This window comes from Saimiri boliviensis, chromosome 14 (genome assembly GCF_048565385.1).
Source record: "Saimiri boliviensis isolate mSaiBol1 chromosome 14, mSaiBol1.pri, whole genome shotgun sequence".
Taxonomy (NCBI): Eukaryota; Metazoa; Chordata; class Mammalia; order Primates; family Cebidae; genus Saimiri; species Saimiri boliviensis.
This window is the reverse complement of record NC_133462.1, coordinates 27,169,072-27,196,935: the sequence shown is the minus strand read 5'-3', so window position 1 is coordinate 27,196,935 and position 27,864 is coordinate 27,169,072. Positions and strand designations below refer to the sequence as shown.

The 27,864-nt window shown below is 43.3% G+C and overlaps 1 protein-coding gene across 1 annotated transcript; it reads left to right on the top strand.

Moving 5' to 3' along the window:
• The first annotated feature begins 1,086 nt into the window (after window positions 1–1,086).
• On the top strand, window positions 1,087–27,864 carry LOC104650338 (uncharacterized). The gene is made up of 4 exons (XM_039465470.2): window positions 1,087–1,254; window positions 14,737–14,863; window positions 15,952–16,047; window positions 25,456–27,864. The coding sequence occupies exons 1-4, from the start codon at window positions 1,252–1,254 to the stop codon at window positions 27,000–27,002; spliced, it is 1,773 nt and encodes a 590-aa protein (XP_039321404.2). The 5' UTR covers window positions 1,087–1,251; the 3' UTR covers window positions 27,003–27,864.

Sequence of the window (27,864 nt, the reverse complement as noted above, 5' to 3'; positions counted from 1 at the left end):
AAGGTTTTGCTATGTTGGTGAGGCTGATCTCAAACTCCTAACCTCAAGTCATCCACCCACCTGCGCCTCCCAAAGTGCTGGGATTACAGGAGTGAGTCACTGCACCTGAATCCAAATGGCAAACTTTTATTACTGGTTTTGTCAGAGGAAAGAGATTCAGATTCAGACCCCAAGAGAGGGTCCTGGATCTTGTGGAAAAAAATAATTCAAGGTGAGTCTGCAGTGCAAAGTGAAAGCAAGTTTATTAGGAAAGCAAAGTGCTGAAAAAACAGCTACTCCACAGACAGAGTGGGACATTCCTGAAAGTAAGAGGAACACATCCACCCTAGGTACAATGTTTATATGTATGGGGAGACATGCTCTGCCACAAGGGTTTGTTATAAAGAATTAATTTTCTTAGGCCGGGCGCGGTGGCTCAAGCCTGTAATCCCAGCACTTTGGGAGGCCGAGGCGGGTGGATCACGAGGTCAAGAGATCGAGACCATCCTGGTCAACGTGGTGAAACCCCGTCTCTAATAAAAATACAAAAAAAGTAGCTGGGCATGGTGGTGCGTGCCTGTAATCCCAGCTACTCAGGAGGCTGAGGCAGGAGAATTGCCTGAACCCAGGAGGCGGAGGTTGCAGTGAGCCGAGATCGCGCCATTGCACTCCAGCCTGGGTAACAAGAGCGAAACTCCGTCTCAAAAAAAAATAAATAAATAAAATAAATAAATAAAATAAAATAAAATAAAATTCTCAAGCTCCCTACTCAATGGACCAGAAGCCACAAAGTTCAGAAGATCTGAAATTCTAAAACAATACATTATTTTTATTTGTGAGTAGCCATGTATCATTTGTAAATGTGTATCATCTTATACACAAGGTTAAATGCAAATACCCTCTGGGATGGGCTTGGCTCAGTTAAAAAAAGAAGCCCGAGCTGAAAACGCTGCAGCTTAGGCCGTCACTCTTCATTCAGCCCCGAGTCTCATCACATCTTCTGTCACTCAGGCCCTGAACGGTCAGGACCTTAAGCGTCATCCAATCAGAAGCGCTGGGCTGGGAACCGTCCAATCAGGCATGCAGCTGGAGCAGGCAAGATGGCTTCCGGGATTTGGCGGCGCCTTTGTGTCTCCCTGCAGCTGGAGGTCTAGGTCTCCCGTTCCCTGCTCTGTGTCGTCTCCTCCTAGAGGCCCAACCTCTGTGGCCTTGCGACCTGCAGAAATTGGGCGATCCGCAGCTAAGACGCCGGGACCCTCTGGAAGCCTAGAAATGGTGAGAGTGCTGGGTGCGACATCCTGAGACAGGGAGGGGCTGGTTGAAATCTGGGAAAAGGCTGTGGCGAGACTCAGGCCTCCCCGCAGTCAGCTCCACGGTCTGCGCCCGGAGTTCTCCAGAGTTCTGCTTGCCGAGCTCGGCCTCAGTCTCCTTGAGCCATAAGATGGTGGCTTCGCTGACAGCGGGCCCCCGGCGTCCTCTCTCTTCCCTGGGCAGTGACTGTGCCCTGGCCTGGAGCCCTCTCTGGGCAGCTCGGCATCTCCACAGGGCCGTGTCTCTCCCAGATAGTGCAGGGACCACGGGAGGGTCATCGGGAGAGAATCCCGATTCAGGGTGCGGGTTCGTGAATGCGAAGAGCTTTGGTCCGGGGGTTCCAGTTCCTCTTTCCTCCTATTGCAAATTTATGAGGATCGGGCGCAGTGGCTCACGCCAGTGATGTTGCCGTTTGGTAGGCCGAGGCGGGCGGGTCACCTGAGGTTAGGACTTCGAGATCAGCCTGACCAACATGGTGAAACCCCGTCTCTATTAAAAATACGAAATTATCAGGGCGTGGAGGCGCTTGCCTGTAATCCCAGCTACTTGGCACGCTGAGGCAGGAGAATCGCTTGAACCCGGGAGGTGGAGATTTCGGTGAGCCAGGATCGCGCCATTGCACTCAAGCCTGGGCAACAAGAACGAAACAGTCTAAAAAAAAAAAAAAAAAAAAAAATTGTGGCCGTCCCCGCAACAATTTAGAAGAAATTTAATCAAAGTGTGATTCAAAAATTGTGGACCACCCAGCTGTGGTTTGTAGTTTGTGGTTTATGGGAACAGTTTGAAGGAAAGATTTTTAAAGCTGCACAATGAAGAAAACAAAAGTAAATAATTGTTTAGGTACAGTTACATTGTTAGTTGATTTGTACGATTAAGGTATACTTTTTCTGCTTATGTGATCAGAGGTTAATTGGCAGTTTATGATTGGTGAAGCCTGAATTATGTTTCTCTCAATCCAGTAATTTACAAAAAAATTGCATTTGAGTTAAGAGTTTTTAAAAAGTAGGAACCCAGGAACTAGAGAAACCTTAGTCTAATTGCCTGCTACTTACTTATTTTCACACTCCACAGGGGACTGATTTTCCCCCGCATTTTTAGTTTGGGTTTCAAGTCTGTCCCTCACCTCCCATTCCTCCAGCCTATGACTTGCGGTAAAATACTAAATTTTCAGTTTCTTCTCACATTCTCAAATGTCAACGTCCCTTTTCTAATTCACATGATCAACTATTTGTCTTTTATTATTATTATTATTATTATTATTATTTGAGATGGAGTCTCACTCTGTTGCCAGGCTGGAGTGCAGTGCAGTGGGGCGATCTCAACTAACTGCAACCTCCAATTACCAGGTTCAAACGATTCTCCTGCCTCAGCCTCCCGAGTAGGTGGGACTGCAGGTTCGTGCCACCACAGCCAGCTAATTTTTTTTTTTTTTTTTTTTTAGTAGAGACGGGGTTTTGCCATGTTGGTAAGGCTGGTATCTGACTCCTGACCTCAGGTGATTCACCTGCCTCGGTCTTCCAAAGTGCTGGGATTACAGGTGTGAGCCACCTCACCCGGCCTGAGTTGTATCTTTTTTTTTTTTCCTTTGGATCTGATGTCAACAGAGAGTTGTATCTTTTATAATAAACTGGTAAACATAACTACTGTGTTTCTTTTTCTTTTCTTTTTTTTTTTTTTGAGACGGAGTTTTGCTCGTTACCCAGGCTGGAGTGCAATGGTGTGATCTCGGCTCACCGCAACCTCCGCCTCCTGGGCTCAGGCAATTCTCCTGCCTCAGCCTCCTGAGTAGCTGGGATTACAGGCACGCGCCACCACGCCCAGCTAGTTTTTTGTATTTTTAGTAGAGACGGGGTTTCACCATGTTGACCAGGATGGTCTCGATCTCTCGACCTCATGATCCACCCGCCTCGGCCTCCCAAAGTGCTGCGATTACAGGCTTGAGCCACAGCGCCTGGCCCTTTTAATTATTTTTTAAATTTTTTTTTTTAAATTTCCTGGCAACTTGCATTTAATATAAATTTCTCTCTTAGTACTTCCTTAGCTGTGTTGCAGTGATTCTGGTATGCTGTATCTTTGCTCTTATTTATTTTAAATAATTTGATTTCTGCCTAAATTTTATTATTTACCCAAAGGCGTTCATGTTCAGATTGTTTAATTTCCATGTAGTTGTCTGGTTTCAGGTGGTTTTCTTTGTATTGAATTATATTTTTATCAAGCTGTGGTCTGACTGTGTTGCTGATATAATTTTGAAATTTTTCAATTTGGGGAGGATTGTTTTATTTCTCATTTTGTTGTCAGTTTTAGAGAATGTGTTCTGTGGTGGTGGAAACATTGCATATTATGTTGTTTTTAGATGAAGAGTTCTGTAGATTTTTTTTTTATTTTTTATTTTTTAAAAATTTTTTATTTTTATTTTATTTTATTTTATTTTATTTTATTTTATTTTTTTAGATGGAGTTTCGCTCTTGTTGCCCAGGCTGGAGTGCAATGGCGCGATCTCGGCTCACCGCAACCTCTGCCTCCTGGGTTCAGGCAATTCTCCTGCCTCAGCCTCCTGAGTAGCTGGGATTACAGGCTTGAGCGACCGCACCCGGTCCTGTTTTTTATTTTTTAGATGGAGTCTCGCTTTGTTGCCCAGGCTGGAGTGCAGTGGCGTGATCTTCGCTCACTGTAGCCTCCGCCTCCCAGGTTCAAGCTATTCTTGTGCCTCAGCTTCCCAAGTAGCTGGGATTATAGGCCTGTGCCACCAAGCCCAGCTAATAATTTTTCTATTTTTAGTAGAGACAAGGCTTCACCATGTTAAACAGGCTGGTCTTGAACTCCTGACCTTAAGTGAACATATTTTTCTTTTTCTTTTTCTTTTCGTTAAGAGTATATCTTTTCATCTCTCTCTCACTCTCTCTCTCTCTTTTTTTTTTTTGAGACAGTCTTCTCTGTCACCAAGGCTGGAGTGCAATGGCATGATCTTGGCTCACTACAACCTCTGCCTCCCAGGTGCAAGCGATTGTCCTGCCTCAGCCTCCCGAGTAGCTGGGACTACAGGCATGCGCTACCATGCCCAGCTAATTTTTTTTTTTTTTTTTTTTTTGAGACGGAGTTTCACTCTTGTTACCCAGGCTGGAGTGCAATGGCGCGATCTCGGCTCACCGCAACCTCCGCCTCCTGGGTTCAGGCAATTCTCCTGCCTCAGCCTCCTGAGTAGCTGGGATTACAGGCACACGCCACCATGCCCAGCTAATTTTTTGTATTTTTAGTAGAGACGGGGTTTCACCATGTTGAGCAGGATGGTCTCGATCTCTTGACCTCGTGATCCGCCCGCCTCAGCCTCCCAAAGTGCTGGGATTACAGGCTTGAGCCACCGCGCCCGGCCTATGCCCAGCTAATTTTTTATATTTTTAGTAGAGATGGGATTTCACTGTGTTAGTCAGGATGGTCTTGATCTCCTGACCTTGTGATCCGCCCACCTCCGCCTCCCAAAGTGCTGGGGTTATAGGCATGAGCCACCGCCCCAGGCCTTAAGGGCTCTATTTTCATAACTGAAAATAAGAAAGAATATTTTGCTGATCTCTCTCTTCTTAAAGCATTTAGATTATATGTAGATATTTTTCTCTGGTTTTTAATTATGTGTATATCATATTAGCAGCTAAATAAACCTTTTGGCATTTTTTGTAACTCAGGGTTTTTTTTTTTTTGTTTTGTTTTTGAGATGGAGTTTTGGTCTTCTTACCCAGGCTGGGGTGCAATGTCTCGATTTCAGCTCACTGCAACCTCCACCTCCAAGGTTCAAGCAATTCTCCTGCCTCAGCCTTCCAAGTAGCTGGGATTACAGGTGCCCACCACCATGCCCAGCTAATTTTTACTGTTTTTTTTTTTTTTTTGAGATGGAGTTTTGCTCGTTACCCAGGCTGGAGTGCAATGGCGCGATCTCGGCTCACTGCAACCTCCGCCTCCTGGGTTCAGGCAATTCTCCTGCCTCAGCCTCCTGAGTAGCTGGGATTACAGGCATGTGCCAACATGCCCAGCTAATTTTTTTGTATTTTTAGTAGAGACGGTGTTTCACCATGTTGACCAGGATGGTCTCGATCTCTTGACCTCGTGATCCATCCGCCTCGGCCTCCCAAAGTGCTGGGATTACAGGCTTGAGCCACCGAGCCCGGCCCTGACATGCTTGTTAATTTATCCTATATGGATAAGTACAGGTAAGCATGATTTTAATGTCACTTCATTCTAAATTGGAATGCTGCTATTACAGGACAAATAAACAGGGGCGATGTGGCCACTGAAAAACCATAATAGCTCTTGTTAGCTATGTTGCAAGCTCAAATATATTCCACTATGTGAACAAAATCAGATTCCAATTATTCATCTAAAATTACTTATAGATATTTTGAGTTGTATTTCAGTGTAGATCTCCAATTACAAGAATAGAACATGAGAGCAGCAGAGATGAAAGAGAAAGCTTATTAAATTTTGCTGAGTGTATTTTCTCCTTTTATATAATGCTCATGTTTCTCATGCTGAGAGTAGCTGTGCATTTTGAGTGTTATCCTTTGAAGGGAATGTTTTCTGGCTGACTTGATCAATCTTATATCTAATCTTGAGTGATTTTTTTAAAGACGCTTTTAACTTTTGTATTCTCAATATAATCTTTCTCAAATTGAGGGCTGTTTTTCTCTCCAATTCTCTGGCTGGCTGTTTCAGAGACCCTATTACTATGCTTTGGTGTCTGTGAATGAGGTGGGCTATCACAGCAAGAACTCTTGGAGCTATCTCTATCTAGACTCATGCTGGAAATCCAGCAGTATTTTTCCATGTATGCTAATTGGCTGTATTCAATAATAATAATTTTAAAAAGCTTTTTTTTTTTTAGTAGAAACTGATGCTGAAGCATTGCTCTTAGTTCCATTATTCTGAAAGTGAAAGCAGGCCGGGCACGGTGGCTCAAGCCTGTAATTCCAGCACTTTGGGAGGCCGAGGCAGGTGGATCACGAGGTCAAGAGATCGAGACCATCCTGGTCAACATGGTGAAACTCCGCCTCTATTAAAAATACAAAAAATTGCCGGGCGCGGTGGCTCAAGCCTGTAATCCCAGCACTTTGGGAGGCCAAGGCGGGTGGATCACGAGGTCGAGAGATCGAGACCATCCTGGTCAACATGGTGAAACCCCGTCTCTACTAAAAATACAAAAAATTAGCTGGGCGTGGTGGCGCGTGCCTGTAATCCCAGCTACTCAGGAAGCTGAGGCAGGAGAATTGCCTGAACCCAGGAGGCGGAGGTTGCGGTGAGCCGAGATCGCGCCATTGCACTCCAGCCTGGGTAACAAAAGCGAAACTCTGTCTCAAAAAAAAAAAAAAAAAAAAAAATACAAAAAATTAGCTGGGCATGGTGGCACGTGCCTGTAATCCCAGCTACTCAGGAGGCTGAGGCAGGAGAATTGCCTGAACCCAGGAGGCGGAGGTTGCGGTGAGCCGAGATCGCGCCATTGCACTCCAGCCTGGGCAACAAGAGCGAAACTCCGTCTCAAAAAAAAAAAAATACAAAAAATACAAAAAATCAGCTGGGCATGGTGGTGCGTGCCTGTAATCCCAGCTACTCAGGAGGCCGAGGCAGGAGAATTGCCTGAACCCAGGAGGCGGAGGTTGCGGTGAGCCGAGATCGCGCCATTGCACTCCAGCCTGGGTAACAAGAGCGAAACTCCGTCTCAAAAAAAAAAAATGAAAGTGAAAGCTTACCCAGGAGGCCTGCAGGCTCTTCTGCTGCTCAGGCTTCTCTCTCTGATGTGGCACTGGAGTGCTGATGTGGCTATTAGTCTTCACATAATGTGAGCTTCCAACGGTGAGCCCTGTGCTGTGCTGTGGGCTGTGTTTCAGTGTCAGATGATGGGGTCTAAAGAGGACACTAGCCATCAGGAGAGGGCAAGCAGGAGTGCTGGAGCCCAGTGCTCAGGAGTAGAGGGCCATTGCTTTATTTATTTACTTATTTTTATTTACTTATTTATTTATTTAAAGATGGGGTTTCACCATTATGGCCAGTCTGGTATTGAACTCCTGACCTCAGGTGATCCACCCACCTCAGCCTCCCAAAGTGCTAGGATTACAGGCATGAGCCACTGCAGCCGGCCGCCATTGCTTTAAATGTAAGTAGATGCTGGGTACAGTGGCTCACAGCTATAATTCCAGCTTTTGGGAGACCAAGGCGGGTGGATCACCTGAGGTCAGGAGTTAGAGATCAGCTTGGCCGACATGGTGAAACCACATTTCTACTAAAAGTACAAAAAATTAGCTGGGCGTGGTGGTGTGTACCTGTAATTCCAGCTACTTGGGAGGCTGAGGCAGGAGAATTGCTTGAACCCTGGAGGCTGAGGTCACAGCCGAGATCGCACCACTGCACTCCAGCCTGGGTGTGACAGTGTGAGACTCTGTCTCAAAAAAAAAAAAAGTTTTTTCATTACTGAATATAGTCAATTAGCATACATGGATGGTTTCTTCAATTACCAGGTGAATTGAAGATAAACTGTGTGATGCAGTGCTGTAAATTCTTTTATGTGTAGACTAATTATGTTAACCATCTTTCTAATCTCTTAGGCAGATTGGCTGTGATGCATGTCACATTCTAAATTATTTGTATAATAAAACAGTTTTCTTTCTGTTCTATCATTGTGGAGTTCCTCTGGCTGAAGAAAAAATTTTTTTTTTCTTTTAAAGACAGGGTTTTGCCATGTTGGTCAGGCTGGTCTTGATCTCCTGATCTCAGGTGATCTGCCTGCCTTGGCCTCCAAAGTGCTTGGATTACAGGCGTGAGCCACTGTGCCCGGCCAAGAGGCTGGTCTTTTAAATCAGGCCAGCTAACGTGTGTGCAGTGACCTGCTTGCAGGAATGATCTGCTGTTGGGCCTGTGGGCAGCAATAAAACTGAATTCAGTGTGTTACAGGTTTGTTTTGTTTTGTTTTGTTTTAAAGATGGGGTTTTGGCCGGGCGCGGTGGCTCAAGCCTGTAATCCCAGCACTTTGGGAGGCCGAGGCGGGTGGATCACGAGGTCGAGAGATCGAGACCATCCTGGTCAACATGGTGAAACCCCGTCTCTACTAAAAAGTGCAAAAAATTAGCTGGGCATGGTGGCACGTGCCTGTAATCCCAGCTACTCAGGAGGCTGAGGCAGGAGAATTGCCTGAGCCCAGGAGGCGGAGGTTGCGGTGAGCCGAGATCGCGCCATTGCACTCCAGCCTGGGTAACAAGAGCGAAACTCCGTCTCAAAAAAAAAAAAAAAAAAAAAAAAAAGGAAAATAGTGGAGGTCTTTAAGCTGTATTTTGCCTGGCACTGTTGTTTTACCTTCCCTGGTTTTCCAGTATACCATGCCATCAGGTTGAGGTGTTTATTAATGTGCCTGGGACGTTGTATTTCTGACTGTTAGCAATTTCACTGGGTGATGCTTAAATTGTAGTAGTGCACCTATTTGAATCACAGTATCTTTTCCAAACAGGGGGATTGGGCAGCTTGGTACTAGTAGAAATTACTGTTGGATCTTTTTTTTCTCAAATTGACAATTCAAAAGAGGAGTTCAAAATTTTATTTGTGGCCGGATGTGGTGACTCACGCCTGTAATCCAAGCACTTTGGAGGCCAAGTCAGGCGGATCACCTGAGGTCAGGAGTTCAAGACCAGCCTGACCAACATGGTGAAACCCCGTCTCAAAAAAAAAAAAGAAAAAATTTTTTCATTTTTTTTTGAGACGGAGTTTCGCTCTCGTTGCCCAGGCTGGAGTGTAATGGTGCAATCTCGGCTTACCGCAACCTCCGCCTCCTGGGTTCAGGCAATTCTCCTGCCTCAACCTCTTGAGTAGCTGGGATTACAGGCACGCGCCACCATGCCCAGCTAATTTTTTGTATTTTTAGTAGAGACGGGGTTTCACCATGTTGACCAGAATGGTCTCGATATCTCGACCTCATGATCCACCCGCCTGGGCCTCCCAAAGTGCTGGGATTACAGGCTTGAGCCACCACGCCCGGCAAAAAAATTTTTTTTGTTTGTGGCTTTTCCTCCCATAACATCCATGGACCAGGAGGAAAGTTTTTTTTTGCATAAGCAGTAAGGTCAGAGTAATTTGCTCTTGTATCAAACACAAACTGAATTTGGGTGTCCATAACATCCAGAGTTACCCAGGGCTCCTCAGTTGTAATTGCAGTGTTCCTGGACAGGGGCAGTGAGAACGACCCTGGACCCCTTCAGTCTTCATCTAATTCCTGCTTTTGCACTGCTAGAGTTTTGTCTGACCTAGCCCCTTGGTGGCATGGGGGCAGTCAATTCTACAGGGGTAATGACTTGTACCTTTGCCGTGATGGCAGGTGCCTGGCAGGGGCTTCGTACATTCCTTCACCCAGTACTCACTTTTCTTGCATTTGAACCAAAAGCCTGTGGTGGCTTTATCTTTATGGCCCTTCAGATTTCTCTTAGATGCCCTTTGGGCATTCAGGACATCACCAGTGATGGCTGCCATAAATTTGGCTTGCCGTTTTTCTTCACTCTGTTTCTTTTTCCTTCCTTCAGGTTACAATTGTTATACGCCCATAAAGGTGCTATCAAGAAACTGATTTTGATTAGTCTCTGACTCGATCTGTAGCTTGTGGAGCTTATGTCTCATGTCTGGGGCAGACTCGCTACTAAAATGCCTTGCCATTAATATTTTCCCTTCAGGAGAGGAAGAGACTAGATTAGAAAATATATATATATATAATTTTTTTTGTTTTTCTTCTTCTTTTTTTTTTTTTTTTTTTTTTTTTTTTTTAAGATGGGGTTTCACCATGATGCCCAGGCTGGTCTTGAACTCCTGACTTCGGCCACCCACTTCGGCCTCCCAAAGTGGTAGGATTACAGGCGTGAGCCACCATGCTTGGCCGATTAGTATATTTTTTTAAAGGCTTCTTCCATCCTGCCATAAAACATGGCTGGATTTTTCTTCTTCCTTTGTGTAACCTTCCACGCTTTATCATAATTTTCTGCCTTAGTTATTCCCTTTATTTTTTTATTCTTATTTTTTATAAAGACAGGGTTTTACCATGTTGGTCAGGCTGGTCTTGAACTCCTGACCTCAGATGATCTGCCCATCTTGGCCTCCAAAGTGTTTGGATTACAGGCGTGAGCCACCACGTGCCTGCCAGTTATTCCCTTTATTATTTCTCCAAGGAGAGCCTCAAGAAATTTGGCCTGGTTGTTTATTACCACAGTGGTGTTATAGTTCCAATTAGGATCAATAGTGGGAACTGTTTCTGGGCCTGAGTGATTGCCCTGAAGGTTTCAGGTGAATAATTTGTCCACTTTTTGGTGGGTGGCCTCAAAAGATATATCTCTTTCCTGAAGGGATGCAACCGGTTGCTAGAATAAATTGAAATCTCTCCATCAGAGATCAGAGTTTGAAACCCATCTCCAAATTTTCTAAGATTCTCAGAAAGCTTCTAGCTTCTCCTGACATTGTTGTGTGTCACTTACAGAGATTTGCATTGGGACTGGCCCCTCAGCTCCTGCTACCCTATGGAGTAGCAAGGCTGGAGAGACAGTTCAATATAGTGTTCCCTCTGAGTATGAGGTTAACTTAGTAGCATCCCCAGTGTGCTCCTGGGTTTAGCCTCAGGAGCACTTGTAAAGGGGCTATGCAAGGATGGTCGCTGCTCACCCTGAAAACCATGTAGGCCTGTGAAAGAAGGTCATCTATAATATATACTTCTGCCCTAGAGTTGCCTTTGGCGTGTGGGTTCTGGGAGTTTCACAGATTGTTACGTTTTGGTATAGGGTCATGAAGGGCTGTACATATGAGATTTCTTTTTTTTTTTTTTTTTTTTTTGAGACGGAGTTTCGCTCTTGTTACCCAGGCTGGAGTGCAATGGCGCGATCTCGGCTCACCGCAACCTCCGCCTCCTGGGCTCAGGCAACTCTCCTGCCTCAGCCTCCTGAGTAGCTGGGATTACAGGCACACGCCACCATGCCCAGCTAATTTTTTGCACTTTTAGTAGAGACGGGGTTTCACCATGTTGACCAGGATGGTCTCGATCTCTCGACCTCGTGATCCACCCGCCTCGGCCTCCCAAAGTGCTGGGATTACAGGCTTGAGCCACCGCGCCCGGCCATATGAGATTTCTGACCATTTGCCCTACCTCTTGCAAAATAGCCTAATTGCAGGATAGTGTCATAATTAATGCTACCATTGACTGCCCATTGTTCTAAAGTGGGCAGCTCATAATAGGGCCAGGGAGTATTGCAGAAAAAATATTATACATTTTATCCCACTTAAAGCAACCCTTTAACTCTCTTAGGCAATAATACATTTCCATTCATAAGTCGCTTCCCCCTCCAACATGCACCTCGAAGGCCACCTGCAACATGCCTGGACCCTCTGACTTACATAATCTTTTTGCATAGCTAGGTAGGTTTTTTGCCCATAGCCAGTTGAGTAGGGGAAGGGAAGACTTTAGCATAAGGAGAAGGTTTAAGTCTCCTGAAATGTGTGGGTTCACCCTGGTCGAGCTGCCACTGCCAACTGTGTAACATGTAGGGATCAGGGACTATAACTGGAAAGTTTAGAAAGTCTTTCTGCCTTCTGGACAGGACAGCCATCCCTGTTTGCTCCTTGGCCTTCAGAGGACACCAGAGAGTGGCTCTGGCCAGTTCCACACGCTACTAGAAAATGGCTGCTGAGCCGGGCGCGGTGGCTCAAGCCTGTAATCCCAGCACTTTGGGAGGCCAAGGCGGGTGGATCACGAGGTCAAGAGATCGAGACCATCCTGGTCAACATGGTGAAACCCCGTCTCTACTAAACATTAAAAAAATTAGCTGGGCATGGTGGCGCGTGCCTATAATCCCAGCTACTCAGGAGGCTGAGGCAGGAGAATTGCCTGAACCCAGGAGGCGGAGGTTGCGGTGAGCCGAGATCGCGCCATTGCACTCCAGCCTGGGTAACAAGAGCAAAACTCCATCTCAAAAAAAAAAAAAAAAAAAAAAAAAAAAAGAAAATGGCTGCTGAAAGGCTGACGAAGGAGAAAAGGAAAAGGACCCAGAAAAATGACAAAAGCAGTAGGACTCAGAAAAACAAAAACAAAAGGACTCAGGTCCCTCACCCAAACTGAGAGGTTGCAGTCAGACACTTCCACATGGAAACTTTTTAGTTTCATCACAAAGTAACCCTGGCCAGAAACTTGCAGTTGTTTTCGTGCTTACGCACTGTCCATCCTAAGTTAGAAAGGAAAAGAGAGAGAGAGAGAGAGAAAGACTTCCCTGTATGTAAAAGGGGAAAGGAGAAAAATAAGTCCCAAACTTTGGACCTACCTTCTCTTCTGCCTGGCTCACCAAAATGTGTTACCAGTAGAGGGTCTTGACTGCAAGTTGTCCAAGTTCTTGGCCTTTTGAACAAAGAATTGGATGAAACAAACAGCAAAGCAAAGAAAGAATGAAGCAACAAAAGAACAAAACAGGGATTTATTGAAAATGAAATTACACTCCACAGTGTGAAAGTGGGCCGGAACAATGGTTTAAGGACCAGACACAGAATTTTCCTGGGTTCAAATACCCCCTAGAGGTTTCACATTGGCCACTTGATGCTATGCTCTGATTGGTTCCAGAAAGCAACCAATCAGAGGCTGAAGTGAAGTTACACAGGTCACACACTTATGCAGATGTTTGACTGGTTGTGAAAGCAACCAATCAGAAGCTAAAGTGAAGTTACAAAGTTGGACTTTTATGCAAATGGATACTCAGCCCACAGTCAGTCTGATTGGTTTTGGACAGCCAGTTTCCTATATGCCTAACAGAAAAGGTGGGGATTTGCAAAGGGAATGGCCTTTGGTCTTTTTGTTACCTAGGTGTGGAAAGTTAGTTTTCCTTTCCATTTAGGTTTAGGAATTCGGTGTGAAAAGGTCTTAGATTCCCTTCCTACAGACCCTATTCCCCTGCCTCATTAGTACGTATGTGCAGGTTGGTTTTCAAATGCAGACTTATTTAGACGTTGCTGCCTTCTGTTTATCCTGTAAACTTTAAAGAGCCAGCAAAGAATATGAAAAATGGTAATCTTCTTTTGACCTAGAAGTATTTGTATTGTGATAAGAGTGCTGAGTGTAAGGGACTCCATGCTATGCCTACTTTCTCTAAGAAGAGCAACGTCAGCATTGATAGGGAACTTGTTTATGCATTCATGGTTGGGGCACAGCAGCTCGTGTCTGTAATCCCAGCACTTTGGGAGGCTGAGGTGGGTGATCAATAGAGGTTGGGAGTTTGAGACCAGCCTGGCCAACATGGTGAAACCCTGTCTCTACTAAAAATACACACACACACACACACACACACACACACACACACACACACACACACACTAAGCCGGGTGTGGTGGAAGATGCCTGTATAATCCCAGCTACTCAGAAGGCTGAGGCAAGAGAATCGCTTGAACCCGGGAGTTGGAGGTTGCAGTGAGCTGAGATCATGCCACTGGACACCAGCCTGCACTAACAGAGTGAGACTCCATCTCAGAACAAACAAACAAACCATTCATGAACCCTTCCTAAGTTTGAAGAATTACATCACAGAAAGTGGGACCACAGTTTCCAAGTATGTTTTAAGCTTATTAAAGCTTTAGAGGAAATACTTGGCTAAGTGGTTATCAGCCCAGTTTTCTTTTTTATTTATTTAATTAATTTTTTTTTTTGAGGTGGAATCTTGCTCTGTGTCCAGGCTTTAGTGGTGTAGTGGTGCAATTTTGGCTCACTGCAACCTCCACCTCCTGGGTTCAAGTGATTCTTGTGCCTCAGCCTCCCAAGTAGCTGGGATTACGGGCATGTGCCACCATGCTAGGCTAATTTTTGTAATTTTAGTACAAATGGGGTTTCACCATATGGGCCAGTTTGGTCTTGAACTCCTGACCTCAAGTGATCTACCTGCCTCAGCCTCCCAAAGTGTTAAGATTACAGGCGTGAGTCATGACTCCTAGCCCAGCCCAGGTTTCCAATTAAAATTACATGACCGACCGGGCGCGGTGGCTCAAGCCTGTAATCCCAGCACTTTGGGAGGCCGAGGTGGGTGGATCACGAGGTCGAGAGATCGAGACCATCCTGGTCAACATGGTGAAACCCCGTCTCTACTAAAAATACAAAAAAAATTAGCTGGGCATGGTGGCACATGCCTGTAATCCCAGCTACTCAAGTGGCTGAGGCAGGAGAATCGCCTGAACCCAGGAGGCGGAGGTTGCGGTGAGCCGAGATCGCGCCATTGCACTCCAGCCTGGGTAACAAGAAAAAAAAAAAAAAGAGAACACATTAGGAAACATGTCTGTATACAAATTTATTTTCCTGGATAATTTCTGTTACTTCTATAAGTTAGAACCTGTTCTCGTTATTCTCTCATTTTACCTTGATTCAAATTATAAATTCAGTTCACTACATGGTATATATGTTTGTGTGTGTGTGTTTTTCAGGGACTGTTGACATTTAGGGATGTGGCCATAGAATTTTCTCTGGAAGAGTGGCAATGCCTGGACACTGCACAGCGGAATTTATATAAAAATGTGATTTTAGAAAACTACAGAAACCTTGTCTTCCTAGGTAAGGTTAATTTCAACACACAGTTTCTAATATACTCTAAAGGTTTTCATGCTTTGCATAAATGAGTTTCAGTTCCCTGTTTTTGAGAAACTCTTAAGGATTCGTATAAATAGAAAAAAATTTCTTTAATATGTTTTGTCTTGACCTGAACTTACCACATTCCTGACCTGATCTCTGTCATTCACTCTAGATTAGTGATAATTTGAGAAATTTAGTGACATATTGTCCACACCTTAAAATCTAATTGCCAACAGCACGTTTTTTTTTTTTTTTTTTTTTTTTTTTTTTGAGACGGAGTTTCGCTCTTGTTACCCAGGCTGGAGTGCAATGGCGCGATCTCGGCTCACCGCAACCTCCGCCTCCTGGGTTCAGGCAATTCTCCTGCCTCAGCCTCCTGCCTCAGCTGGGATTATAGGCACGCACCACCATGCCCAGCTAATTTTTTGTATTTTTAGTAGAGGCGGGGTTTCACTATGTTGACCAAGTTGGTCTCGATCTCTCGACCTCGTGATCCACCCGCCTCGGCCTCCCAAAGTGCTGGGATTACAGGCTTGAGCCACCGCGCCCGGCAACAGCACGTTTTGACTCAGTATTACTGGGTAATGAAATTAAGAACTTACAAATTTAGAATATTTTTCTTTTTTTATTTTATTTTAATTTTTTTTTTGAGACGGAGTTTCGCTTTTGTTACCCAGGCTGGAGTGCAATGGCGCGATCTCGGCTCACTGCAACGTCCGCCTCCTGGGTTCAGGCAATTCTCCTGCCTCGGCCTCCTGAGTAGCTGGGATTACAGGCACGAGCCACCATGCCCAGCTAATGTTTTGTATTTTTAGTAGAGACGGGGTTTCACCATGTTGACCAGGATGGTATCGATCTCTTGACCTCGTGATCCGCCCGCCTCAGCCTCCCGAAGTGCTGGGATTACAGGCTTGAGCCACCGCGCCCGGCAATTTAGAATATTTTTCTAAATATTTAAAGATTTCTGATATACATTATTCTATTAAACATCCCCTTTACTGAGCACATTGCTAGGTTGGTAATTGAAGAATATGAGCAAGATTCATGTTATTTGTTTTTTAATCAAATAGGTATTGCTGTCTCTAAACCAGACCTGATCACCTGTCTGGAGCAGGAAAAGGAGCCTTTGATTATGAAGAGCGATGAGATGGCAGATGAACCCCCAGGTAAGTGAGAGTAAAAGTGAATACAACAGATGACACAGATGAGGGGTCTAAAGGTCAAAGAGAAAGCCAGTTCTTAAAATAGCAATTTGGGAATCTGTGTTTTAAAGGAAATGGTTTCTGGAAAACCTGAGTTTTTTTATTTGTTCTCACATGTGAGCATTTTCTGTCATATGCTTTTAAATTCTGTAAGGTTTCTATTTACTTTTTTGGTGATCTTCCTTCAAGTTTTCAGTGAGAACCAATGTCCTCTTCATGGAATGTAAGAGACTATGCAATCTGAATGCTTATTCAGTTTTTTTGGAGACACAGAAATATCTGCATAATTTTGAGCAACTTGATGTTAAATAATTTTGTTTTCATTATTATTATTATTATTATTATTATTATTATTTTGAGACAGAGTTTCGCTCTTGTTACCCAGGCTGGAGTGCAATGGCGCGATCTCGGCTCACCGCAACCTTGACCTCCTGGGTTCAGGCAGTTCTGCCTGAGTAGCTGGGATTACAGGCACGCACCACCATGCCCAGCTAATTTTTTTGTATTTTTAGTAGAGACAGGGTTTCACCATGTTGACCAGGATGGTCTCGATCTCTTGACCTCGTGATCCACCCGCCTCGGCCTCCCAAAGTGCTGGGATTACACGCTTGAGCTACCGTGCCCGGCTATGTTAATTATTTTTTTGCATCATGTCTGAAACGTATGAGAAGTGGTTTCTTTTCCTTTTATTTTGTTTTTTTTTTTTTTCCTTTTTTGAGACAGAGCATCACTCTGTTTCCCAGGCTAGAGCACAGTGGCACAGTCTCAGCTCGCTGCAACTCTCCCTCCTGGCTTTAAGCATTTCTCCTGCCTCAGCATCCTGAGTAGCTAGGATTGCAGGTGTGTGCCACTACACCAGGCTAATTTTGTATTTTTAGTAGAGATGGAGTTTCACCATGTTGGCCAGGCTGGTCTTGAACTCCTGCCCTCAATTGATTTGTCTGTCTCATCTTCCCAAAGTGCTGAGATTACAGGTGTAAGCCACTGTGCCGTTTTTTTTTTTTTCTGCACGTTTTATCTTGTTTGTATTTCTATAATCCTCAAATGTAGTCTTGAAATTTTAAAGTACGCTATTTTTCTGCTGCTTTTTTTCCTCATGCTTGCTTTGACTATTTAAAGTATATCATAGTTTCATGTTAATTTTAGAATTATGTTTTTTATTACTGTGAAAAACAAATGCCACTGGAATTTTGATAGGGAGTTTATTGAATCTGTAGGTTACTTAGGATAACATGACACTTTAATAATATTTATTCTTTCAATTTATAGACATAAAATATCTTGAAATTTATTTGTGTCTTTTCTAATTTCTTTCATTTATATATTTCTCTTTTTTTCTTTTTTTAAAAGATGGGGTTTCACCATGATGGCTAGGCTGGTCTTGAACTCCTGACCTCAGGTGATCCACCCAACTCAGCCTCCCAAAGTGCTAGGATTACAGGCGTGAGCCACCGCGCCCGGCCTAAACAAGTTTTAATTGTACTGTTTATGTTTATATATATGATTATGAGCTACAGCCAGCAACTTTTAACTTACTTGTCTTTAATTTCAATTGATCTTTTCATTTTTTGACTAATCTGCTACATACTTTCAGTGTCACATTAAACTAGCAGCATTGATAATGTGCATAATATAGTTTTGCATTGGCATCTGTGTATAGAAGGAGAAAACACCTCGTTTGTTGTTGCTGTTGTTGTTATTATTGATTTTGCATTTTTTTGTTTTGTTTGAGGTGAAGTCTCGCTCTATTACCCAGGCTGGAGTGTAGTGGCATGATCTCAGCTTACTGCAACCTACGCCTCCTGGTTTCAAGCGATTCTCTTGCCTCAGCCTCCTGTGTAGCTGGGATTACAGGCGCAGGCCACCACACCTGGCTTATTTTTTGTATTTTTAGTAGAGACGGGGTTTCACTGTGTTAGCTAGGATGGTCTTAATCTCCTGACCTCGTGATCCACCTGCCTGGGCCTCCCAAAGCACTAGGTTTATTGATGTGAGCCACCACACCCAGCTCCAGTATTTATAAACTGGTTTCAGAAGGTAAAGATCTTTTGTTTGACCCTAAGGGTGATAGGTTGCTCTCTGGGTTTTTAGTAGAGAGTGGTTGTAGCTTTGTCATACGCTGCTTTGTCTAGGGTCTACCTTTAGTTGGCTTGTTATAAGAAACACAGTTTAAATTCCCATTTTATTTTTTCAGACAGACTGAATTTTGTGGGGACACTTTGGTCTGACCAGGTTTCTGCAGTCGGGTCTGCATATCATGGGACTTATATCAAAATGTGGATGATTATGGCTTTCAGGGAGTACCAGAAAGGATCTTTCCAGGTCACTGGCTGGATTTCTGTGTAGGCAGAACTGACCATAAACTGTGGCTCAGGGAGCTAGAACTGAGTCATTGAACTGCTTCAGAGACCACACTAAAGGCCAAGGTCTGCAGGCCTGCCTACCTGGCTATAAATGGGTATCTTCCCACCGGCCTCTGAAAAGGCAGGATCTTTCCCAGACTTTGGCTGGGAGGAGTTTGGGATGGTTACATACTAAGTTCAGATTTCTCAGTGGGACGAAGTTGGGTGGGCCATGTCCTAGTCTGTAGTTAGGAACAGGATCCTGTAGTGTGCACCTGAATGAGGTTGCCTGTTTTTAAGACACTTTTCAATCTTGGGCTGTATGAGAATTCCACAAGTCTCTCTCTGGATCTCAGAGCTATCAAAGGCACTTATTTTGAGATGGAGTCTTGCTACATAATTCAGGCTGGTTTTGAAATCCTAACCTGAAGCAATTCTCTAACCTTAATGTACCATGTATCTTTCATTGCAGGTGTGAGCCATGATGCCCTGGCTATCTACTAAAGGCATTTTTATCAGGGATGGGTGACAAATTATCTTGCTGTGCAGGAGATAACAAAATAGGGCACCTTTTTTTCTCCCATCTTACTGATTTCATTCTCCCTATATGTTCTTATTCTCCATTTTCTATTTCAAATTTGTCTAGAATTTTAGTTCAAGAAATTTAGAACAATATGCTAGAATTTACATGTAATACCTGAAGTAAATTAGGTAATTAGTAGGTACTCTATATTTACTAAAACAGTTACTTAACAAACTTTAGCTCACTGTAGGAAAAAATAATTCTTCTTTTTTTTTTGTTTGTTTTTTTGAGACGGAGTTTTGCTCTTGTTACCCAGGCTGGAGTGCAATGGCGCGATCTCGGCTCACCGCAACCTCCGCCTCCTGGGTTCAGGCAAGTCTCCTGCCTCAGCCTCCTGAGTAGCTGGGATTACAGGCACGTGCCACCATGCCCAGCTAATTTTTTGTATTTTTAGTAGAGACGGGGTTTCACCATGTTGACCAGGATGGTCTCGATCTCTCGACCTCGTAATCCACCCGCCTCGGCCTCCCAAAGTGCTGGGATTACAGGCTTGAGCCACCGCGCCCGGCCGGAAAAAATAATTCTTTTTTTTTTTTTTTTTTTTTTTTTGAGACGGAGTTTCGCTCTTGTTACCCAGGATGGAGTGCAATGGCGCGATCTCGGCTCACCGCAACCTCCACCTCCTGGGTTCAGGCAATTCTCCTGCCTCAGCCTCCTGAGTAGCTGGGATTACAGGCACGCGCCACCATGCCCGGCTAATTTTTTGCACCTTTAGTAGAGACGGGGTTTCACCATGTTGACCGGGATGGTCTCAATCTCTTGACCTCGTGATCCACCCGCCTCGGCCTCCCAAAGTGCTGGGATTACAGGCTTGAGCCACCGCGCCCGGCCGGAAAAAATAATTCTATGATTTGCACCCACTTTCTTCAGCCTAATAATATATACCTAAATAATACAATTTATTCCCAAATATTTGTTTTATATATCAGACACTCTAACCATATTCTGCAATATATATATTTATATATTTAACATTGATATATATTTAGCATTATATATATATTTAGCAATGTAAGGCTAATTTTTGCTTCTAAAGTTGGATTACAGCAGTTTCATTTTATGTAAGAATAGCATGTATTTAAAACATAACATTATCTCTAGTTTTTGTGTGTTTTTTTTTTTTTTGAGATAGAGTCTTTTTGTTCTGTTGCCCAGCCTGTAGTGCGGTGGTGCAATCTCAGCTCACTGAAACTTCCGCCTCCCACGTTCAAGTGATTCTCCTGCCTCAGCCTCCTGACTAGCTGGGACTATGGGCCCTCAGCACCACAACCTGCTAATTTTTGTATTTTTGGTAGAAACCGGGTTTTACCATGTTGGCCAGGCTGATCTTAAACTCCTGTCCGGTGATCCACCCACCTCAATGTCCCAAAGTTCTGGGATTACAGGTGTGAGCCACCACGCTCAGCCCAAAATTACCTTGTTTTGTTTTTGAGAGGGAAGTTTTGCTCCTGTTGCCTAGGCTGGAGTGCAATGGCGTGATCTCGGCTTACTGCCACCTCTGCCTCCTGGGTTAAGTGATTCTCCTGCCTCAGCCTCCCAGGTTGCTGGAATTACAGGTGTTCACCACCATATCTGGCTAATTTTTGTATTTTTAGTAGAGATGGGGTTTCACCACATTGGCCAGGCTCATCTTGAACTCTTGACCTCAGGTGATCCATCCACCTCAGTCTCCCAATGTGCTGGGATTACGGCTGTAAGTCACCATGCCCAGCCTTCTAGTTTTTTTTTTTTTTTTTTTTTTTTTTTTTTGAGACGGAGTTTCGCTCTTGTTACCCAGGCTGGGGTGCAATGGCGCGATCTCGGCTCACCGCAACCTCTGCCTCCTGGGTTCAGGCAATTCTCCTACCTCAGCCTCCTGAGTAGCTGGGATTACAGGCACGCGCCACCATGCCCAGCTAATTTTTTGTATTTTTAGTAGAGACGGGGTTTCACCATGTTGACCAGGTTGGTCTCGATCTCTCGACCTCGTGATCCACCCGCCTCGGCCTCCCAAAGTGCTGGGATTACAGGCTTGAGCCACCGCGCCCAGCCTTTTTTTTTTTTTTTTTTAAATGAGACGGAGCTTTGTTCTCCAGGCTGGAGTGCAGTGGGCGATCTTGGCTAACCGCAACCTCCGTCTCCTGGGTTCAGGCAATTCTCCTACCTCAGCCTCCTGAGTAGCTGGGATTACAGGCACGCGCCACCACGCCCAGCTAATTTTTTTGTATTTTTAGTAGAGATGGGGTTTCACCTTGTTGACCAGGATGGTCTTGATCTCTTGACCTCGTGATCCACCCACCTCGGCCTCCCAAAATGCAGGGATTACAGGCTTGAGCCATCGCACCCGACTCTTACCTGATTTTCAATGGTGGTTTTATCTTGTTTAAGTGATTAGTCATGGAGATAGTCTTATTTTCACCTTGTGTTTAATAATAAATATATATTTCTTTTGTGTGAGAGATATACTTCTGTGATTTGAAGGTAATTTATGTAAAGATTTATAATTCTGTATTTTTAAAATTTATCTTTAAAACAAAATGTTGTAAAACCACATAAAATAAATTTTACCATCTAAAATCTATTTAAGTTTGTATTTCATGGCCAGTCATGGTAGTGACTCACATGTTTGATCCCAGGATTTTGGGAGGCTAAGACAGGAGAATCACTTGAGCCCAAAAGTATGACAGTAGCCTGGCAAATGTATGCAGATTCTCTTTCTGAAAAATAAATAAATAAATAAATAAAAATTAAATAATAGCCAGGCATGGTGGTGTGCACTTGTGGTCCTAGCTTCTTGGGAGATTGATGGTACATTATTACTTTAACCTGAGAGTTTGAGGCTACAGTGAGCCATCATTGTGCCACTTTACTCATACTTGGGTGACAGAATGAAAACCTGTCTCAAAGAAACTACATTTCAGGCAAGTTTAGCGTATTTATATTGTTATGCAAATGACTTCTATAAATTTTTCATCTTGTGAAACTAAAACTCATTATACCCATTACATAATAACTGCCCATTTTATACTCTTTCCAGCTCTTGACAAACACCCTTGTACCTCTTGTTTCAGTGAATGTGACTAATTAAGATACCTCATACAAGTGGAATCATATAGTATCCATCATTTTATTACTGGCTTCATGTGACATAATATTCTCAAAGTTTATCGTAAAATGTAACAAGATTTATTTAAAGGTAAATAATATTCTGGTGTGTGTCTATGTGTGTTTAACTTTTTTTTTTTTTTTTGGTGGCCTAGGCTGGAGTGCAGTGGCACAATCTCGGCTCACTGCAGCCTTCACTTCCTGGGTTCAAGTAATTCTCCTGCCTCAGCCTCCAGTGTAGCTGGGACTACAGGCACATGCCACCACACAGAGCTAATTTTTGTATATTAAGTAGAGAAAGGGTTTCACCATGTTAGCTAGGCTGTTCTCAAAAGCTGCTGACCTCAGGTATCTGCCCACTTCAGCCTCCCAAAATGCTAGGATTATAGGCATGAGCCATTGCTAATGGGATTTTTGTAGAGATTATGTTGAATTGGTTCACCACATTTGGTTGCATTGACATCTTTGAAAAATTAAGTGTTTTGGCCCTTGAGCCAAGAATATGTGGAAGACTGTTTTCTTTTCTTTTCTTTTCTTTTCTTTTTTTTTTTTTTTTTTGAGATGGAGTTTTGCTCTTGTTACCCAGGCTGGAGTGCAATGGCGCGAACTCGGCTCACCGCAACCTCCGCCTCCTGGGTTCCGGCAATTCTCCTGCCTCAGCCTCCTGAGTAGCTGGGATTACAGGCACGCGCCACCATGCCCAGCTAATTTTTTGTATTTTTAGTAGAGACGGGGTTTCACCGTGTTGACCAGGATGGTCTCGATCTCTTGACCTCGTGATCCACCCACCTCGGCCTCCCAAAGTGCTGGGATTACAGGCTTGAGCCACCGCGCCCGGCCGACTGTTTTATTTTCATGTTTTTTGGATTTGCCAGTTTTACTTTTGCTTTTAATTTTTTGTTTCATTCAGTTTTGGTCAGAAAATTTTTATAAGGCCAGGCGCAGTGGCTCAAGCTTGTAATCCCAGCACTTTGGGAGGCCGAGGCGGGTGGATCACGAGGTCGAGAGATCGAGACCATCCTGGTCAACATGGTGAAACCCCGTCTCTACTAAAAAAATACTAAAAATTAGCTGGGCATGGTGGCGCGTGCCTGTAATCCCAGCTACTCAGGAGGCTGAGGCAGGAGAACTGCTTGAACCCAGGAGGCGGAGGTTGCGGTGAGCCGAGATCGCGCCATTGCACTCCAGCCTGGGTAACAAGAGCGAAACTCTGTCTCAAAAAAAAAAAAAAAAAAAGAAAATTTTTATAATTTTGGTCTTTCTAAATTTATTGATTTTTGTTGTTTGAGAGAAGATCTTACTGTGTCACTCAGGCTGTAGTACAGTGGCATTCTTTGGCTCACCGCAGCCATAGCCTTCTGGGCTCTGGGCTCAAGTGATCCTTTTACCTCAGTCTCCCAAGTAACTGGCACTACAGACATGCACTACCATGCCTGTCTAATTTTTCAATTATTTGTAGAGACAGGGTCTCGCTATGTTGCCCAGGCGGGTGTCAAGTTTCTGGTCCCATGTGATCCACCTGGGTCTTCCAAAGTGTTGAGATAATAGGCATCAGCCATTGCACCCAGCCAGTATTCTGAAATCTAATAAGACTTGATATGTGTCCTAACGGAATATACCAGTGCAAATAAAAATACTGTGTATTCTCTTTTGATTAAAAACATTTGTACAGGTCTGTTAAGCCTGTTTGGTGTGTGATAATGGCTTGGATGTCTATGTTCTCTAAACCTCATGTTGCAGTGTAATCATCACTGTTGGTTGGGGACCTTGTAGGAGGTGAATGTAGGATCTGCTGGGAGGTGCTTAGGTCTTGAGGGCAAATTCCTCATGAATGAATGGTTTGACACCCTCCTCTTGTTAATCAATAAGTACACTGGTAATTCCAGTAAGAGCTGGTTCATTTAAAAAACAAAAACAGGGCTGGGCGCCCTGGCTCAAGCCTGTAATCCCAGCACTTTGGGAGGCCGAGGTGGGTGGATCACGAGGTCAAGAGATCGAGACCGTCCTGGTCAACATGGTGAAACCCCGTCTCTACTAAAAATACAAAAAATTAGCTGGGCATGGTGGCACATGCCTGTAATCCCAGCTACTCAGGAGGCTGAGGCAGGAGAACTGCCTGAACCCAGGAGGCGGAGGTTGCGGTGAGCCGAGATCGCGCCATTGCACTCCAGCCTGGGTAACAACAGCGAAACTCCGTCTCAAAAAAAAACAAAAAACAAAAAACAAAAACAGGCCGGGCATGGTGGCTCAAGCCTGTAATCCCAGCACTTTGGGAGGATGAGGCGGGTGGATCACGAGGTCAAGAGATCGAGACCATCCTGGTCAACATGGTGAAACCCCGTCTCTACTAAAAATACTAAAAATTAGCTGGGCATGGTGGCGTGTGCCTGTAATCCCAGCTACTCAGGAGGCTGAGGCAGGAGAATTGCCTGAACCCAGGAACCCAGGAGGCAGAGGTTGCGGTGAGCCGAGATCGTGCCATTGCACTCCAACCTGGGCAACAAGAGCGAAACTCCGTATCAAAAAAAAAAAAACAAAAAAAAAGAAACCTGACTTCTGCACCTCACATTTGCTTTTTATCTTACCATGTGATATGTCCAGTTAATCTGTGCATTCCACTATGATAGTAAGCTTCCTGAGACCCTCACCAGAAGCAGATGCTGGCCAACAGTACAATCTGCCAAACTGTGAGCCAAATAAACCTTTTTTCTTTAGAAATTATCAACTCTCAAGTATTCCTCTATATGTAAATAGTTGTAAATAAATTTTAAAAATTGTAAGTAAATGGCCGGGCTTGGTGGCTCAAGCCTGTAATCCCAGCACTTTGGGAGGCCGAGGCAGGTGGATCACGAGGTCAAGAGATCGAGACCATCCTGGTCGACATGGTGAAACCCCATCTCTACTAAAAATACAAAAAATTAGCTGGGCATGGTGTTGCATGTCTGTAATCCCAGCTACTCAGGAGGCTGAGGCAGGAGAATTGCCTGAACCCAGGTGGCAGAGGTTGCGGTGAGCCGAGATGGCGCCATTGCACTCCAGCCTGGGTAACAAGAGTGAAACTCCGTATCAAAAAAAAAAAAAAAAAAAATTGTAAGTAAATAAATAATTGCAAGAAGTAAAGTTGGCAATTTACTTCTAAAACATGTTACGTTGGGGAGTAGAAAAAGCTGTGTTGGATAAATGTGACAGAATTTCTTTTTTTCTGTGTGGCTGTTTGCATCGTACCCACCTGTGGCAATGCACACACTTAATTACGGCCTGAGTTGCCATCTTGCTTGGTAGTTTGTGTAATTTTATAGGTTATCTTCAGAAAGTCTATTTATCTGAGTCTGTAAAGTAATGTGTTATTTTTATTTCTTTCAGTAATGTGTTCTCATTTTGCCCAAGAGTTTTGGCCAGAGCAGAACATAAAAGATTCTTCTCAAAACATGACTCTGAGAAGATATGAAAAATGTGGAAATGAGAATTTTCAATTAAACGGCTGCAAAAGTGTGGTTGAGTGTAAGGTACACAAAGGTTATAATGGACTTAACCAATGTTTACCAGCTACCCAGAGCAAGATGTTTCAATATGATAAATATGTGAAAGTCTTTAATAAATTTTCACATTCAGATAGACAGAAGATCAAACATATGGAAAATAAACATTTCAAATGTAAAGAATGCGGCAAATCATTTTGCATGCTTTCACACCTAACTCAACATAAAAGAATTTATACTAGAGTGAATTTCTGCAAATGTGAAGAATGTGAAAAAGCTTTTAGCCAATCTTCAAAGCTTACTACACATAAGAGAATTTATACTTGTAAGGAACTCTACAAATGTCAAGAATGTGACAAAGCTTTTAACCAATTCTCAAACCTTACTGAATATAAAAAAAATTATACTCGAGAAAAATCATACAAATGTGAAGAATGTGGCAAAGCCTTTAACCAGTCCTCACACCTGACTACACATAAGATAATTCATACAGGAGAGAAACCCTACAAATGTGAAGAATGTGGCAAAGCTTTTAATCAGTTCTCAAATCTTACTACACATAAGAAAATTCATACTGGAGAGCAACCCTACAAATGTGAAGAATGTGGCAAAGCTTTTACCCAGTCCTCAACTCTTACTACACATAAAAGAATTCATACTGGAGAGAAACCCTACAAATGTGAAGAATGTGGCAAAGCTTTTAACCGATCCTCAAAACTTACTGAACATAAAAACATTCATACTGGAGAGCAACCCTATAAATGTGAGGAATGTGGCAAAGCTTTTAACCGATCCTCAAATCTTACTGAACATAAGAAAATTCATACTGAAGAGAAACCCTACAAATGTAAAGAATGTGGCAAAGCTTTTAAACACTCCTCAGCCCTTACTACACATAAAAGAATTCATACTGGTGAGAAACCCTACAAATGTGAACAATGTGGCAAAGCTTTTAACCGATCCTCAAAACTTACTGAACATAAGAAACTTCATACTGGAAAGAAACCCTACAAATGTGAGGAATGTGGCAAAGCTTTTATCCAATCCTCAAAGCTTACTGAACATAAGAAAATTCATACTGGAGAAATACCGTATAAATGCGAAGAATGTGGCAAAGCTTTTAAACACTCCTCCTCCCTTACTACACATAAGAGAATTCATACTGGAGAGAAACCCTACAAATGTGAAGAATGTGGCAAAGCTTTTAACCGATCCTCAAAACTTACTGAACATAAGATAATTCATACTGGAGAGAAACCCTATAAATGTGAGAGATGTGACAAAGCTTTTAATCAATCTGCAAACCTTGCTAAACATAAAAAAATTCATATTGTAGAGAAAATCTACAAAACTGAAAGATGTGACAATGATTTTGACAACACCTTAAACTTTTCTAAATATAAGGAAAGTCATACTGGTGAAAAATACTAGAAATGTAAAGAATGTGTCAAAGACTAAATAGTTTTCACACTTGGTTGTACGTAAGATAATTCATACTGGAGAAAACTAAGTGTGAAGTATTTGGCAATACTGTTAATGCCCAAATCTTATTGCACAGGAAAGCATTTATACTTGAGAAAAATTATACGAATGCAAAGAAGATGGAGTAGCCATTAATATCTGCTCACATTGTACTCAGTATCATAATGTTGGCACTTAATGAAAGCATTATAAATGCAATTACTTTCAAAAATTAAGAAAATATAAGCCTTTAAAGTGAAGCATATTCATTTTGAAGACACATATTACAAACATAAAGAAGGTTGTAGCACATTTACTTGTATCACAGATCTTAATCACCCACATTTTGTACTAGAGAAAAACCCTGAAGCAGTTGCTCAAACTTTGTTCAACTTCGGGCATTTTATATTGGAGAAAAACTCTGCAAATGTAATAAATTTGGAAAAACATACTTTTCAAAACCTATAGCTTAGAAAATACAAGCAAGGTTATACTAAAATATGTTTTTCCAGGCCAGACATGGTGGTTTACACCTGTAATCCCAACACTTTGGGAGGCCAAGGCAGGTGCATCACCTCAGGTCAAGAGTTCGAGACTAGCCTGGTCAACATGGTGAAACCTCATCCCTACAAAAAATACAAAAATTACCCAGGCATGGTGGCTGGTGCCTGTAATGTATTCCCAGCTACTCAGGAGGCTGAGGCAGGAGAATCGCTTGAATCTGGGAGCTGTGAGCCAAGATTGTGCTACTGGACTCCCACATGGGTGACAAGAGTGAAACTCTGCCTTAAAAAAAAAAAAAAAAAAAATATATATATATATAATATATATA